The 18342-nt window shown below is 42.5% G+C and overlaps 1 protein-coding gene across 3 annotated transcripts in view; it reads right to left on the bottom strand.

Annotated features, from left to right (window-relative positions):
- Positions 1-733: 733 nt before the first annotated feature.
- HIPK1 (homeodomain interacting protein kinase 1) overlaps positions 734-18342 on the bottom strand; it is a 54755-nt gene continuing 37146 nt past the window's right edge. For 2 of the 3 annotated variants that reach the window (XM_077294954.1, XM_077294953.1), the window contains 7 exons: positions 11864-11998; positions 5818-5957; positions 5371-5541; positions 4355-4573; positions 3908-4152; positions 2966-3096; positions 734-1383 (listed from right to left, as the gene is read on the bottom strand). In XM_077294954.1, coding sequence (XP_077151069.1) covers positions 886-1383; positions 2966-3096; positions 3908-4152; positions 4355-4573; positions 5371-5541; positions 5818-5957; positions 11864-11998 — 1539 coding nt within the window. In that variant the 3' untranslated portion in view covers positions 734-885. The remainder of the gene's footprint in view (positions 1384-2965; positions 3097-3907; positions 4153-4354; positions 4574-5370; positions 5542-5817; positions 5958-11863; positions 11999-18342) is intronic. The other variant, XM_077294955.1, reaches the window with a different exon arrangement.

The following is an 18342-nucleotide window of genomic DNA, read 5'->3' as shown; positions in this document are numbered from 1 at the left end:
GCTAAGCAAATATATTCCTGCATTGGTGCCATAGTAAGAAGTTAACCCATGAGAGCACTTTGCACACAGAACATCAAGCCTGTTGCTAACCATATATGTGGCTACGTACTTCTATATGCTGTCAAGACATTTCACGCTAGATTCCTTGTACACCAGAAATAAAAATATTAAAATTAAATGAATAAATCAAATTTAAAGGACTAATCACATATTGCTACAGCTACAAGTCACAAATTGTTTTATGAAGACAAAGAAAAATAAAGAAATTGCATAATATTCACCAGTGTTTTATGTATATCCACTGAAAAAAAAAAAAAAAAAAATCACACAGCATAAAGTTTTAGAAGCAGCTATTACCATAAAAATACTTTGTGGGAAGCAAAGAAATCAGTTAAAAGCACAGTCTAAAATAATCACACTAACAATAAAACCTTATCATTGCATCCTAGGAACTACTGGTTAAGAGTAAAATCAAAAGCGTTCGCAATACTTCATTTATCACACAAGAGATTGAGCTTCTATGAAAAAAAAAATTCTAAACTTAAACAGGAGCTAAAACATTTTGATCTAAAATACTAAAAGGATAAAATACAAAAAACAGTGGATAATGTTATTGCAGTCCACAGCCATCCATCTCCGGCAGAAGAGAGACCTGACTCACTAGCAACGCCGTTTCGACACTCAGGACCGATGCGGGAGGGTGCTACAAAACGTGTGATACACAAAACCACAGAATGAATTAACACTGAACAAGCTTAATGTGACTACAACAATGCAGTCAGTAAGGAAGAGCCCCTTTTTCTCCAAGCGTGCTTCTAGCAAATCTTGCTGTATAACAGTCAAGTCTTTAGAAAAGAAAAAAAAAAAAATATTCCAGATTCTGGATTATAGGTAGCTGTACTGGTTGATATTTGTCGGACTTAAAGGATATCCAGTGTAGATCGCAGAACCTCTAGAGGCATTGATGTATGACTGGGTGGCAAACTGGTGAGGATACTGTGCCGGAGCCACATTGGCAGAGGTCAGCAAGCTCGGTCCCACGCTGACTGGGACCTGATGGACCAGAGTACTGGGATGGGTAGCGTATGTTGTGTGCCTTGAGGAGCCCTGAGGTGAGAACAGATGAGCTATTGATGTAGTGGACCCCAGGGATGCTGCAGTGGTGGGAGCATACGTATACATATGAGGCTGGCTTGTTAGGTGGCTGGTGGCTGACGCAGCGGCAGCAAGGTGAGGGTGCACAGACGAATGCATTGGACTGCTGTGCTGGAAAGTGAAAGGTGCCTGAGAAATCGATGGGAGTGGAGCAACATAGGCTTGTTGCCTGCGAGGACCAGGATTTATGCTTCGTTCTTGGGATCCCATGAAGGCCGATTGCTGGTTCTGAAATATTAAAAGGAAGAGTATAATGAGCGGTGAGGTTTGGCTCGTGCCTTCGGTGGAAAAAAAAAAAAAAAAAATTAATAAATAAATGTCAAAAGTAAGTCAGGTTAACCCCTGGAGCTTTTTTCGGTTTTGCATTTTTGTTTTTCGCTCCCCTCCTTTCCAGAGCCATAACTTTACTTTTTCGTCAATATGGCCATGTGAGGGCTTGTTTTTTGCGTGACGAATTGTACTTTTGAACAACATCATTGGTTTCACCATGTCGTGTATTAGAAAATGTGAAATAAAAGTGCGGTTAAATTGCAAAAAAGTGCAATCCACACTTGTTTTTTGTTTGGCTTTTTGCGGTTAAAACCGTCCTGCCATTATGATTCTCCAGGTCATTACGAGTTCATAGACACCAAACATGTCTAGGTTAATTTTTTTTATCTAAGTGGTAAAAAAATTCCAAACTTTGCTTAAAAAAAAACAAAAAAAAACAAATGTGCAATTTTCCGAGACCTGTAGAGTCTCCATTTTTTCGATCTCTGGTTTGGTGAGGGCTCATTTTTTGGGTGCCGAGCTGACGTTTTTAGTGGTACCATTTCGGTGCAGATACGTTCTTTTGAGCGCCCGTTACTGCACCAAAAAAAAAAAATATATATATATATATATATTTCTGGCATTTTAATTATTTTTCTTGCTACACCATTTAGAGATGAGGTTAATTCTTTTGTTCTTTTAACAGATAGATCGGGCGATTCTGAACCAAAAGTGTAGGTTTGATTTTTAAAAAAAAATTTTTTTATTATTTTATTTTGAGTTGGGTGGAAGTGGAGTGATTTGAACTTTTAGATTTTTTTTTTTTCACATTTTAAAGCTAGAAGCTGGCATATATTGTTTATAGTTTTTTTTTTTTTTTCCCAAAGAGACAGTATCAAATAAAACTATATTATGCGGTAAATACTTTAAGGAAATATTTTAAATGAAAAAGGCCATTAAAGAGATGGTATCTCCTCTTCCAATAGATGAAGGCTATTTGTGTAAATAAATTAAATAGTGCCTAGGGGCAACTCTCAGATCGCCTTTATGTAGCTGAATTACAGCATTGCTATGAGCGCCAACCACAGGGTGGCGGTCACAGCAATCTGGCATCAGCAACCATAGAGGTCTCCAGGAGACCTCTGGTTGTCATGCCGACGCACCGCTGACCCCCAATCACATGACAGGGGTCAGCGGTGTGCGCATTTACGTCCGGATGCGCTTGTTAAATGCCGCTGTCAGTTTGACAATGGCATTTAACTAGTTAATAGGTGCGGATGGATCGCGATTCCGCCATGCGCCTATTGTGAGCACATGTCAGCTGTTCAAAACAGCTGACATGTCCTGGCTTTGATGCGGGCTCACCGCCAGAGCCCGCATCAAAGCGGGTGTTCTGCCATCGGACGTACTATCCCATCTAATGGCAGAAAGTTGTTAAATATATAAATCGCGCAAAAAAAGAAAAAAAAGTGAGATGTCTGCGCAGAACAATTATACCCTTCCAGATAGATGCCAGAAGACAAGGTGAAGATGTGATCTTTAAAAGAAAGCAAATTTCTACCTGACTGAGGTTGAGGGGCTGCACTCCATTTACCATACGGTGGGAACGATAGTTTGCCTGGGAAATGCAACTACTAGATTGTCCACTGGAAGATGCAGAAGTTTTCAACTTTCCAGAACTACCTAGAATACCTGAATGGATGGGGGAAAAAAACATATATATTTTCAAACTGCAAGAAATAAAAAACCTGTTGGTGATGAGCATTTTTTAAAATTTGTTAGTGCCAAAAAAAAAATTAATAAAGGTTTGGTTGACATTTTATTGATATAAGCAGCAATGATAACATCTACCGCAAAATCATGTTTTTGCTGGCATTAAAAAAAATACATAAATATCTAATTTTGACAATTCAAATCTACATAGTTTACTTAATTACCAAATATGTATATTTAATATTTTTATTTGAGCCACTTAACCTTCATAAAGAGTATCATAGTGGTGGCTCACAGCAACATGCGATTGTGTCGAAGCAATGGCCGTTTGTCGGGTGGCATAGCATTCTAAATGCTGTGGTCAGAATGACAGTGTGGCATTTAGAGAAGGTTACCAGCAGCAAGACGAGTTCTGCTCCGCTCACTGCTGATGTAGGCAAGCAACTACTGTGAATGATGCAGACTCAAAAGCAGATCCTGCGGACCATCCATTGGACATACAAGTACGTTTAAGATCAGGAAGTGGTTAACATGTAATTTTGCAACACTGAACATACAAAGAGCTTAATCCAGTGTTTCTCAACTCCAGTCCTCAAGAGCCACCAACAGGTCACGTTTTCAGGATTTCCTTAGTATTGCACAGGTGATGGAATTTATGCTTGAGCAGGTGATGAAATTATCACGTGTGCAATGCTTAGGATATCCTGAAAACTTGACCCGTTGGTGGGTCTTGAGGACTGGAGTTGAGAAACACTGGCTTAAGCCATATTTAAAAGTGAAATAAACACACCTGACAAGTGGTTGTCCAGACTACAATCATGAGGTTGCGTCTTTAATGGCGGGACAATAATTGTACGTGAGCTAGAACTCTGTGTGTGGTGTCCTCTGCCGCCTGGAACTTCAAAAACTCCATTTACACCATTGAGAGTAGACAGTTGGTCTGTCAAGTACGGGCTACTGACAGAAGAGTCCGAATCTGGAGAGTCATTGACTGTCACATAGCTGATGACGTTGGACCGCATCTTCATACCCGAGCTACGAGGGGAAAAAAGTCAAACTGTTAGTGTCAAGGCTTCTGCACAAGATATTTCAGGAAAACTAATGAGACGACGGTGTTGGCTTTAAATACTGAAAAACATGAATATGTACGGTGACAAAGCCAACATTGCTGAAGTTCTTCATTTAAGTAGTATTCGTCAATACACTCTGAATGCTGAATAAACCCTGCCATGATTACCTTACTGGCTTGTACTTGCTGTCCTCCTCCTCATCTGTATCGCTGCGGATAGTAATAACACTCACAGGAGGGCTGGGAGTATCGGGGATCACAATGGGTTGTCGCTGCTCTTGGATTGGCAGAAGAGGGTTGTGGTTGTATGAAGTTGAGGCATGAAGAGGGCTGCTTCCTACTATTGAATACACTTGGGATGGGAGGACGTCCAAAGCTGACAGGGTCCTGAAAATGTAAGTAGTCAGGATTAATAATGGTAGTGGAAACCTGATCAGGGAGACTGAAAGTGACACTGGTAGGAGATACTCCACTGTGCCGGCATGAGAAGAGAACCAAGTCCCCAGTGCTAGAGCAAGGAAGATTAGGCACCTCATCACTCCTATAGTGCGGAGTGGGTAAAGGGAGTGATACCAGGAGAACGGGGAGGTCGGAAAACTAATGCAGGGGTCAAGCACTTGCCTATAGTAACCATCAGGTTGTAGCATTTAATAAAAAGGCCTTGGAAAACGTCTGCTCGGTCTCCACATGCTGTGAAGGAATGAGTAGATACCAGTTATAACACGGCTAGTATCAAGCCTGGCATTGTGGTCCATCTACACCATATGGGCTTGTTCGTATTTTCGTTCCAACTGCTGACCAGTGAAGACACTGAAAACACTTGGACCAATGTGACTCAATAGGGCAGAGCTAAGGATTTTTTTTCCCCATTGACCACTGGCTAACTAAGGTCCTGCAATGCCCTGTACATGAATAAAGGCAACAGGTGAATGTTTCGTTTTATACAATACAGAATTGCAATGCAACAGGAAACTACAGTTTTGTAAGTCAACTGCTCAAAAAAAAAAAAAAAGTCTCCCAATTTCTGTGGATCTTTACATCCTCGTGTTACTCCAAGTAGAACATCTTGGATTTTCGTATGACAACCACTATATGAAGTACGTGTGACGATTTTATGTCTGACCTGGTAGAAGTATGGGGGAGAACACCATAGACCGTTTTATTTTTAGTAAAGCAGCCCTTACTTGGTATTTTGTGGCTTTTTCTTTGCCGACATGTTTCCACTTTGCTGTGGTCGAACAACATGAGCAACCCCAACATTTAGGGGTGGAGCCGCAGCCAAGGTCACGTGGTTGGCGAGTAGTGACGGCTGCTGCATCAGTGCGCTGTACTGGTTCCCATGGGAATGTGCAGTTCTAGTACAGGAGACACAAGCATATCCTCAGATTAAAATTTTATGCCTTAGCTGGCAAAGTTTGAGGTCCTATTTCTGCACGTATTCAATGCCTACAAGTGAAAGATTGGTACCTAACCACTGAGGCCTATACATAACAAGGCAGGAGATCAGAGTTTCCAACAATCAACTAAAACATAACAGGACCGCAAACGACTGATGTTGGTCTTAGATGACCGATCATAGGGTAAGGGCAGCTAGACCTTTCCCAACCACCATTCTGAGATGGGGAACTTGCCTCCAGTCTGCCAGCGGCTGGTTACTTCCGATAGTTTCAGGAATCACGGTTGGCTGCACGGGGTTGTGAAGGGCGACTCCAGGAAGCTGCTGCCAGGTGGATGGCAGCAAGATTTGCTGGGCTGCACCAGGCCATGCTTGCTGGAAGACACAAGTGGGGACAAGGTAAAAAAACTTTCGTTCACTTCCACATAAAGTATCCCACCTTTGTCTTAGGATCATCATCCTCTTGCAGAAGACAAGTTAGAGAAATCTGAGGATCTGAGTAAAATCAGCTGATGAAACGGACTGTGCTGCAGAGCATGGTGTGTGACCAACTCATAAAAATTACAAGTCTTCTACACCTTCATTGTACCATTAAAATGCCTCCTGTGTAGCAGAAATAGGCCAGTTATGAACTGGGAGAGGTTGGGATTCTCTAAATAGCAATGACCATGAGCAGAGATTGTAAGAGCAGCAGGGCCTTGACCTACATCAAAGCTCTAACCATAGGGCCCTCATGGCCAAAGATAATGTGGCCAGGAAGGCAGCTGCTAAGTCATCAGTTACCTTGCTAGTGATTTAAGGAGTGCCTGGAAAAACACTTCAAGTACTATTTCTGGAGCTCTACAATTAAGCAATTCATGGTGTTGCTATGAACTCACTGACAAGGAAACAATGTCCCATCATTAAACATGATATCACCGTGTCTTCAATGATCATCGAGGAGACGTGGAAAATATTTGAGACCTCATTATCAGTATACATTTAGACTGTAAGCTCGGATAATAGGAATGCTGAGAGTTCGTTTTGAGAACACTCGAAAGCTACAAACTTGGGCCAACTAGGTAAACGTGTACCATTTATTTTCATAGACAATCACAAGGATTCATTTCCCACCCTATTTTATACGGATTCTCCAAGTGCATAAATAAAGCCACCCATGCCTGCGGTTACCACACTAGATGGTTGCCCTCTTTCAGAAAACTCACATTGGCTCAGGTCATAGTATTTTATTTAAAAAAACAAAACACATACCGTATATACTTGATTATAAGTTTTTTGTGCTGTAAACACCCCCTCAGCTCATACTCTAGTGAGGGTCCAGAAGATGGAGGGGAACGGCAGCGGTGGAGCTGCGGATCACAGGAGGCAGAAGCCGGCTCCGGCAGTTATAGCCTGTACTCGCTGCTGAAGAGAAAATATTCACTGTGCTGGCAGTGAAAATTTATTTCTCTGTAATAGAGAGCACAGTGGCAGCTGCAGCCGCCGGCTTCCAGCAGCAGCCAGGCGATCACCTGTCCCTGCTACTTAAGAGAAATTAATATTCACCTCTCTTCACTCCCATAGGCGTGGAGAGAGGTGAATATTCATTCCCTTAAGTAGCGGGCGCAAGTGACTGCCCGGCGGCTGACACTGTGCACGTTACTTATTAGCAAAGGATACTCACTGCCCTCTACACACAGTCCCGGGGTTAAGAGCAGTGAGCATTCCGGCAGCGGTGCTCTGCGTGTAAACCGTGCATGATGTCCCTGCCATACCCTGCTTACAAGCATAAAGCAGCTGCTGGCATCGGAACAAGAAGCTGCAAGGGAGCACAGGAAGGTAGGTAAGGTGTTTTCGATGCTTTTTTGATGGGAGCCATGCAAATCAGGATAGGGATGAGGGTGCCATGCATACCAGGCTTATACTCAAGTCAATAAGTTATCAGTTTTTCATGGCAAAATTAGGCGTCTTTGCTTACACTCGAGTATATACGGTAATTCACTTTGGAACGGAAAATTAAAGCATCGTCTCAGGCTGTATATCGGCAACAGCTCTGCAGGCAATCACTGAGCTCAGCGGCTTTCCTGATAGATGGCACGAGTTAAGATTTAAGTCTAGTGATGTCAATGCTGCAGCCAAACAGGCTGTCAGTGTTGTACCAGATTGTATGTAAAATACAGTAATTCTTCCCCGTTATTTACCCTTCCTGGTCCAGCACTGTCTCAGTCGTTAGCTCAGCCTGTTTGGCTGCAGCGGTGACACCACTGGAGTCAAATCACTCAGCGGTTTTTGCCATCCAAGACCAGAAGAGGACGTCATCTAATGAAGATGGGAGGCCCCGGACCGCAGCCGGACCGCCCCAGGGTGAGTATAATCTAACCTCTTTCAGGATACATCGGGGGGGCTTATCTACAGCATTCCAGAATGCTGTAGATAAGCCCCTGATGTCGGTGGGCTTACCTCACCCGCGATTTTGGGGGTGACAGGTTCCCTTTAAGACTTAGGGAAAATCTTTCAAGAGGCAGAAGGATACAAAAAACTTAGGAGTAATCAAATTACTCGTTCTCTATTGCTCTTGTAACACTACCTCACCCAATCCCCTTTGGTCTCTGTATCCTGGCCCCGGTGCTAGTGGTTCAAGACATGACACCGCTGTAACACTTACCCAACCAGAGGTAAGGAGACAAGACCAAAGGAGTACCCAGGAAGGGTTGCCAAGCACCATTTGAAACTTTTGGTATAAATCAAGTAGACAAACCCTTTAATAAACCTGTATGGCCAACATAAAGGGGGTTGTCTAGCATCATTAAAAAATTTGGCACGAGCTGCTTTTAATAATTAGTTGCCCCACCCAGCGCCTACTCTCCATTGCTCCCTGATGACATTTATTGACCGGGTTAAAAACCCATGTGCTTTAGGAGGGCCATCACCACAAACTGCAGATTAAACTCCGGCAGGCAGCAGCAGGAAGATGGTGCCGGGTGCCCAAGTGCAAGGTGGTCAACTACTGCCAACTATTAGCTTCAAGCAAACGCAGCCTTGGAACCATGAAACTGGACAAACGTTTTAAACTAAATGCAAAGAATGTATAAGATGTATTTTCTAGGGGGACAAGAGGTGAGAATGGACAGTTTTATACTAAAATCTAAAGTTGGTGCTACAGAATATACACATGCTATAAACACGCACACATTGATCCTTTGTTGGCACAAAACCATGTAGTGCAGCACATCGCATTTAACATTTACAGGATTTTTAAAGTACTTCTGCAAGTGACATGTCCATGACTTACAATATACTGGTCCTAGCAAAGTATTTTAAGCAGGAAAAAAAAAAAAAAAAAAAAAAGGGAGAAAATCAAGTTTAATAAAAAAAAAAGTTAAATCACACCATGCTTCTTTCCAATAAGCCAACACCTGCACAAGACAAAGCATATAGTTTAATACAGAGCAAGATCATCCCAAATGTGATGCAGAGATCTGGCGTTCCAAGCGACGAACTGCTTTGACAAAGGAAGAACAAAATATGCAAAGCTCTGCAATGGAGTAATGCAAACTTAGGCAAAAGCGGCAAAAAAGGGCGACCTAATCCATTGGCAAGCTGGCTGGTAAACTAAAGGTGAGCTAAAGTTCGATTACAAGAGAAAGTCCTTGGAATGCATAGTAAGATACCGAACTTACAGGGAATTAACAATTTGGTCCTGCATATCAGATTACTCCAGAATGCACGGACACCGGACTTCCAATCACGAGAGATCGTGACTGGAGACGATCCCAACAGTGATCATCTGCAGGGATTTTTCACAAAGAAATTGAGCAGTCTGTAGTGTATGAAGCATGGTACTTTTTGGGGGGCTTAAGATAAAAGCTGCAAACATTAAATTAACATGGGATTTAAGGCCAGGAACAACTTTTCCATGGAATCCCATTTACCATTACATAATGGCTGTCCTTTAGTTTTGTATAAGGGCACGAGTGATTAAGATTTGAAAACCAATGTGCTCCTCTGAGGTTTTCGTAGAAACCCTTCTAACAAGCTGCATTTTTTTCAGACCACCAACTATGCTTTACTCACCCCTCCAGTGTCTATTCTCCCCCAATGCCAGTTATTGTCAGCTGCGGTGCCATGATGTCAACAATTGCAGCCAACAAATTCTCAGCCCAAATTGACAGTACAAGCAGCTCAGAGCTGCCGAGGACAACGATTGGCTGCAGCACTGTCGACATGTCATCTGTACAACAAAAACAAGACACCACTGGGAGCAATGGTTGTTCCGGACCGAGGGAGTGGGTGGTTTTTTTTTATTATTATTATTATTTTAAATCAGCCTGGGCCATGACAAACAATTATCTCCTGCACAACACCTTTAAGGCCAGAAAGGCGACCACTAAAGATAACCAGTCATCAGAATTTTATATACTAATGACTTGTGTAGAAAAGGTGATTTAAGGCTCATTAAATTCTTCCCTTTCTTGTAGAAATCTGTTCTACAGTATTAGAAAAATCCATCATTGAAATGGTATGCCAGTGAGTAACATGTGCAGTGGGTGCTGCACTCGCCGCTCTCTGATCCTCTCCCCATTACCTGTCAGACTGAAGGCAGGCTGCAGGTGAGGAACAGGAGGAAAAGCAGGAGAGATGCGAGTGCAGCGCTCACCCACTGCCCTTACAATTGGCATACAACATTTCATCTGAATTAAAGCCCCTTTATATACATGTCATTAGCTTGGAGTATAATTTCCACATTACACGTTCTGTCTCCATTTTCCATATAGCACACATGTGGTTGTCATGCATGCACGTAGGGGAGTTAATATTAATAGACCATACAAAAATGAGGGGGAGGTTTGGAACAAAAACTAATTGTCCATTCAGGGATGATGGATTATTAGTCAAGCAGTACTTGACGAGCTATTTACTTAAAGTTCATGCTTCGTTAAGAAATCATGACTCATTGTAAGGAATCTGAGCCATACGGACTTAATGAACGTCACCACTATATGCAGTGTGGAGTAACAGCATGTAATCAGCCTGGTCTGAAAGAGGTCAATGTTGTAGGTGGAGTGTCAGAACCATGAAGTTTTTATGGGAAACCAGAGTTGCAATCCCAAACATTTGCTCTCTCCAAACCCAAGTTTAGCTCACCTTTAAAGTTCAGACAAGAATGTCGGCATCTGTGGAAAAGCAATATCATTGAGGGTATAGAAAAAGGCTTTCACTGATTGGGTTAATGGCTGCAAAAAGTTTTGGGGTTTTGTTGGTTAAGGTACCGCCGAAGCCATGAATTAGAACTCCGTACAGATGAGAAGCAGTCGATGTTGGAGGTGTCGGCAGCACGCCGTTCTTCAGGCATTTGCAAGGTTAATTTTAAAACAAGCAATAAAAGCGACTAGAACTTCACTTCTGCATGCAGAGAAGCGACTTCCATCACGGTCCACAAGCTGCCATAATTCTGTATGGAGAACCTGACCCAGTATCTGCCACTTTAGTTCTATAGAAAAGGTTGGGGGCGGGGTGGGCTTCAATATCTTACAGGTTAATATTTCTACTCTCCTCAAGTCAATTGTGCTTGGAATGTTATCCAACAATTCTCCGATTAGCAACGTGCAAGCACACCCATTGGCTCCTAGTGCCACAAGGTGGTTATACTGGTCGCCTTGGAGGCAGCTACCACCCTGCTTTATGGAAGGCTAACCTAAATCGGGCATGGGCACTACCTGCCTTTACATACAAAGGGAAATCCCAATTATGCAAAAGGCAGATTAGTAAAAAGGTGTTAAAATTTTAGATGACCAATGTATCTAGAAAAATGGAAATATGCCACAAACTACTATAGCTTTAATTCTTTCCAGCCGCTGCATGAATAGATCAGTGACCAAGGCTGGAGCACACAAGGTATGTCAGCATGGATGTCAGGGTAAAAATTTGTTGATGTCAACTATAAAATTATCAACCATTTTTGTTTTGGAGAGGAAAAAAAATAAAAAATACTACTGCATTGTAGGAAGCATAACTGCCCCTCATTGGAACAGCCGCTTTAAAGAAAGCCAGGCTGAAACATAAGAGGCAAACAGCACCATGGCAATTAACTGGAAAAAGGAAATCAAGTGGAGTCAAATAAAAAAAAAAAAAAAAAAGTGACAAAGGACGAGCCGCTTAGGATGTTGCAAGAACACAGCCACAAGATGGAGCTCATGCTTCCATGCTCTTCTTAAATGCTCTACGGTAAGAGGAAAGGAAAACAGAAAGACACATATGAGAAGGAGACTGTTAGTGTACACAATCAAGTGAGACAAAATTACCAGTACAGCCGCCGTCTGTTCAACTAACGCCGGCCGCCCGGCTGCGCAGTTCAGGGTAAAGGGTACCGCATACTGCGGAGTGATGGTGGCTACGTGTGGATGAAGAGTTGTTACCATTAGTGGGGTACAGCTTCCCTGAAACGTAGATTAGGAGGTGAGTGAAACAGTGTACTTATAGCAGGATATAGGCTTTAACAGTACCATGAGAACGCGCGGACGCTTCTTATATGTCACGCCTGTTAGGGGCTCACTAGGGTAGACCTTTATGCCAGTTTAGTGTCAGATGGGCATGTGCCAGCGTGAAGCAAACTCATTCTTTTATAATCAGAAAGTGTCAAATCCCTGGGATCCGCAATCAGAAAATAACAGCACTGGGCCATTTATGGCAGTGGCCAGAAATCAAGCGGTTCCTTGCCAGGCAAGGATGTAGTCTTATCCTGGAACTATACCATCGCCTTCTGAAAATTCAGAATACCGCTTAAAAAAAAAATAAAAATAAAAAAAACACCAAGAGCCTACTTAGTAATTAGGAATTCTCATTACCCAATTTTGCCACCTAAAACAGGCCAGCAATCATGCAACAAGCAAGCTGAACATTTGTCAAGTGCAATGATTTATTTTAAAAAAACGACACACCGGTAATGTGCTGAGGAGACCATTAGGCTGTGCGTGTGAATATGTCTAAACACAGCATTAAACCACCACTGATCTGCTTACACGTGGATTGCTTAAAGATCATTCCAGCAAATTAGCATTTTTATTTTTTTTTTTTTTTAATTGTTGGGTGACTGACAGGCAGTTTAAAACAGGCCTAGAACAGGAATATGAGTATTCCTAGTAATGTGCATTACAGATTATTGGTGTGTAACACAAAGCCCCAAGTTCCTGGCGCCTTACAGTGGGGAAAATTATTATTTAATACACTGCGGATTTTGCAAGTTTTCCCACCTACAAAGAATGGAGAGGTCTAATTTTTGTCGTAGGTACACTTCCACTGAGACAACAGAAAAAAAAAAAATCATTGTATGATTTTCAAATAATTAAATTGCATTTTGTTGCATGAAATAAGTATTTGATCACCTACCATCCAGCAACAATTTTGGCTCTCAGGCCTGTTTGTCTTTCTTCAAGCCCTCCTATTCTGCACCCATTACCTGTATTAATTGTACCCGTGTGGACAGGTGTCGTTTATACAGGTAATGAGTACAATCACGCCAACCTCTCCAACATGACCCACACCAAAGAGCTGTCTAAGGACACCAGGGACAAAATTGTAGACCCGCACAAGGCTGGGATGGGCTACAGGACACTAGGCAAGCAGCTTGGTGAGAAGGCAACAACTGTTAGCACAATTATTAGAAAATGGAAGAAAGAAGATGACTGTCAATCTTCCTCGGTCTGGGGCTCCATGCAAGATCTCGCCTGGTGGAGTAAGGATAGACAATGAGGAATCGGCCTAGAACTACACGGGAGGACCTGGTCGGTCAATGACCTGAAGAGAGCTGGGCCCAGAGTCTCAAACATTAGCGTTAGTAACACTATGCGGTCATTGACTAAAATCCTGCATGGCACACAAGGTCCCCCCCCACACCAGCATATGTCCAGGCCTTTTTGAAGTTTGCCAATGACTCTCTGGATGACTGACCCAAAACACACAGCCAAGGCAACTAAGGAGTAACTAAGAAGCATTTCAAGGTCCTGGAGTGGCCTAGCCAGTCTCCAGACCGGAACCCAATAGAAAGTCTTTGGAGAGAGCTGAAACTCAATGTTTCCCAGTGACAGCACTGAAACCTGAAATACCTAGAAGACCTGTATGGAGGAGTGGGCCAAAATCCCTGCTGCCGTGGGTGCAAACATGGTGAAGAACTACAGAAACGTCTAACCCAATTGTAAACAAAGGTTTCTGTACCAAATACTAAGTTCAGGGATGATCATTTAGCTACAGCACTTACTGAATAGCTGGATACATGGAGCGCGCCGGCTGATCAGCTGTCCGGTGCCGCAGCTGCATGTGTCACGGCTGTGTGATCGTCACGGCTCATGCATGGATAGTCCAACACAGGGTGATCAGCTCCTGGTATCCGGGCTCCCAAGGCAGCTATTTAGGAAGCGCTATAGCCATTTGATCATCCCTAATAAAGTTCTGTTTTTTATTGTACAGTAGCAAATAAGTTTTATTGCTTAAAATTAAGTAGAAATCAATGATTTTCTGTTTTTTGTTTTTTTTAGATTTAGATTCTCTCACAGTTGAAGTGTACCTACAATAAAAATTACAGACATCTCCATTCTTTGTAGGTGGGAAAACTTGTAAAATCGGTAGTGTACCAAATACTTATTTTCCCCACTGTATATACAACATTCTAAGGCTTCATTCACAAGTCGGTTTTAAAAAGTGCATGGAGTAAAAAAATTAAAGGTCCCAGGTAATCAGTAATTTGGCTCGGTCAGTGTCCATTTTTACCATGTGTTAAGTGTTTTTTAAAGAAGGATGAAAAAGAAAAAAATGATAAGCTTCTATCCTTTGGAATGTCAAATACAGACCGCACCAGATATCAGTGTGCTGGCCGTGTTTTTCAGACTTGTATAGTTTTTCTTAATCACTGATACAGAAGAAAGCTAGGTCATTCTCCATGAGAACCAATGTTAAGGATTTCTCAGTCTTGAAAGCTTTCTAGTTCACTAAAGGCAATCTTTCACCAGGTTTTTCCAGCATAATGTGGGGAAACCCCAATTCCAGTAATGTGTCACTTATTTTGTGAAGTGCTGCAGTTTTAATAAAATCAGTTCTCTGCAGCAGATCTACCAGTTTTGAATGCTGAGCTCAGTATTGCCTCCCACACCACAGATTGGCAGTTTTCTGCGTACACTGTGCATAGGCAGAAAGCTGGTGCAGATTCCCTTTAAGAACTGATCCAATAAAAGGTGATCGTGTTGTATGGTGAAGGGACTCGCCATTTCATCAATAAGGACAACAGAACTGGCAAGTCACTTCACTAAGAACAGAACCCAAGCTGTCAGACCAAGAAGAGGGGATGTCCTAGAAGTGGGCAACACCTTTCAATCGGACTATTTGGTGGTGATAAAATGAAGACGCTTCTACTCTCCTCCCGTGCAGGCGCCATTTGGGCACTCGCATTCCCTGGGTTCTCGTGTGATTATGACATGCGAGCCCTGCGCCTAAACACGGGCGTCACTGTCCCCGCTTTCGGACAAAGCAATCAAGAGTCGGAGCAGCCGCAGATCTGGCTTCTGGATGGTGTTCAGTGACGCCAGCGCTGATTAGGCAGAGCTTATGTCAACCACACGAGAGGTACGGCCAAGATAAAAAAGAAGTGCTGAAATGGCGCGGGCACTGGAGGGGTGTAGAAGCGTCTATTTTAACAGCGCCAAGCAGATCAGGAAGGGGGTTGTTTTAGTAGTTGACAGCCCCTTGAACCAAGCTTTGCAGATTTTGGCTGTAATTGTAGGATAGGTTTCCTTTCTAATGTATTTTATAATTTGTTAACATTCTATTCTGTGTGACCAGATGGTTTATGGCACGCCGTCATTTAAGTATAGGCAACAAGTAACAGCCAACTATTATCAAACTTGTGGAACTTGCCAAGGTAATATTCCTACAGATATCTGATGTCAACTGAACACATGAATTTATCATCCTGTGCTACAAGAAAGCTTTACATGGCTCTATACAAGAAAACCAAGCATCGGACACTTATACAGGCATATAACATTTAGTTAGTCCAGCGCACAAGGTAGAGAAAAGCAAATCTACATATAACAGTGAGATTTCAGACATTCCTGTGTACGGAAACCCATCTACTGTACATATGTGCTGCTATAAGCATCAGTTACATAGGCAGGAGCCCACCAGACAGTAATCTGGATTCTGATCAGACAGTAGCAAAATGCCATTAATGTCTAATGGAACAACCCCGGGGAGCAGCAGCTGTTACACTCCAAACCAGTGGAATAATGGAAATGCTCTGTCTGGTTTAAGGCAAAATGGTTGAGGGTTTCTACTTGGCAGTGGATTATGTAGAATCAGCCCGTTTACCTTGGTAACTAAGCAATGCTTACAATTGTTATCCATGACTTATTTTTTCCCTATAGGGCCAAACATTTATTGCTGCCATCTGCCTGTTCTGCCGTGCGCCAATCTCACAGCGGTCACTGACTGTTACTGGCGAGATGCTACTCCCTGTGAGGTCATGTCAACAGAACACTTCCTGCTCTTCCGTGTTGCTGTTGATGGAGAGTCACTGACCGCTGGCTGCCTGCTGCATTAGTCTGAGCTGGCTGGAAATCAATATGAAGTCAGTGATCATCAGAGCAGAGTGGAAGAGAAGGAGCTGCTCTGTCAACATGAGGTCACAGGAAGTGGGCGAATTACAGGCAGGAGCAAGTTCTCCTCAAAAAAGAAAAAAGTAAACACTGGAATTGACAAAACCATTTTTTCTACTATTACTGTATTCATATTACATTTTCTAATATACTTCGTTCAACACTTCCATTGACTGCAAGCAGAGATCTTAAAGATTATTCTCTGTAGCTTTGAACTACAAAGCTCAACAAGTCCCGCAGTTACACTTTCAGCTGGAGTCTACATGGTAAAAGTTTATTTACACAGGACAGTAAGCAGCGATGCTGGGAACTAAAGGATTGTGATTCTTGATATCAGCAGCTTGTCAGGAGCAGAGTAGATCTGCTGTATAGAAGTCAATGAGCTGGAGAGCACTGAATTGAGAATGTAACTACGCACCTAAATGAGTGTTTGACTAGCTTTTTGTCAAATTAAAAGTAGTATTTGCAAGTTAAAATGGCTTTAAACCATGAGGAAATTCCCATTAGGTTAACTACAGTGAATAAAAATGTGTCCTGGTAATGTGATGGACTGAAAGCACTACGATAATGGGACTGGCCAAACGGCATCACAATTTACATGGTGGATGGTCTTCCTATCAATAGTGTAAAAGCAGCATCAAATCTGCAGTCAAGCCCAGGCTGAGGAACTGAACGACTAGTTTTCCTTCACCATAACCAATGGCAGCACAAAATATTTAAAAATTAAATGTCAAGTTTTTGTTTCTATACTTCTGCTGCTCGTGGATTAGTTGACACATGACCTTATTTCAGTAATAGTCACTTACCAGGCTGCTTGATGTACTTTTGATAGAATGATAAAACAGATTTTATCACCAAGAATCAATAACTAGTAAACCTGCAGCCATGTAGTCCTCTATAAGTGTGCCCCCACCACTGATGGGCAGAAAGCTAGTTATACAGAGCTCAACATTGAGAGAACTCGTAGATCTGCAGAAGATGAAAAGGATTATATCAGCAAGATCGCCCACTATCACTCACGACTGGAATCAGGGTCTCAGTCCCCAATTATGCTCTGCTCTCAGATAGGGTAGCAAAAAAAAAAAAAAAAAAACCCTGTGAGATTCCAGTGATTATTAACATCCAGATGTAATCCCTGTTTTATGTGCTGTAGATCCAGCAGTTCAGACTGCTGAGCTCTGTATAACCACAATAGATCGGCAGCTTACTGCCTATGTACAGTAAAGCTGTCAGTGGTGTGGGGGGTTATACAGACCTCAGGAAAATGGAGGACTATTGCTCACACTTCCCAACTGGAGGTTCATCAACATGCAGCCCAGTAAGTGACCAGTGCTTGACTTGGGGTCTCTGCAGAATTTTGCCATCTCTGAGCACTGCATGATGTAGGGGCAGTGTCACTTTAATGAGCAGTTTATCTAAAAATGATAAATCCTAGAAAGTGAGTCATAAGGCTGGAATGAAAGGAAACTATACTGAGAATGTAACAAACGTCCTCCGCCATTACTGTACGCCATTATTGGCACCCTGGGCGGCTGATTCACAGGCCTGTATGCAGTTTCCAGGAGTCTGCTTTCTGAGGTCATGTTTCCATTAGAAACTCAATGAAACACGACTTATTCCAGGCAGCTTTTCCCCTTCCAACAAAAGCTGCCTGATGTATTTTTAGACAAATTACTTTGCGAGATCAATGGCTGTGCGTAAGCCATGATCAGTTTTCAGATGGGCACAATTAGCTGGAGGAGAGTGGATGCTGAGCAGTGAAATGGCTCGTTTCATGCCTGCTGGAAGGACATGGCTGGGAACAGAATTGTAAGATAAATGGATTCTCAAAAAAAAAATTATATACATACAAGTCCTTATCTAGTAATGGAATAGTTTCCTGGACACAGGATACATCACTGTCACAGTACAGAGGAAGGCTACTGCTAACCTGGAGAGAATGACAATGGCAGGAATGGCCCTAAAATGGGGCGAGTGTTGCACCTTCCTCAGTGTTACAATAAGGAGGACTGGGAATAAAGCAGTGGGTACCTTCTCTAATCAAAAAAGCAGAACATTCTGCATATAATATATATATAAAACTGAAAATGCTTTCTAGCACCCACTGCGGAGTAATAGATGGAACCTGCGGCCAACAT

Source organism: Ranitomeya variabilis, chromosome 3, assembly GCF_051348905.1.
Source record: "Ranitomeya variabilis isolate aRanVar5 chromosome 3, aRanVar5.hap1, whole genome shotgun sequence".
NCBI lineage: Eukaryota > Metazoa > Chordata > Amphibia > Anura > Dendrobatidae > Ranitomeya > Ranitomeya variabilis.
This window is presented reverse-complemented; position numbering and strand designations above follow the sequence as displayed.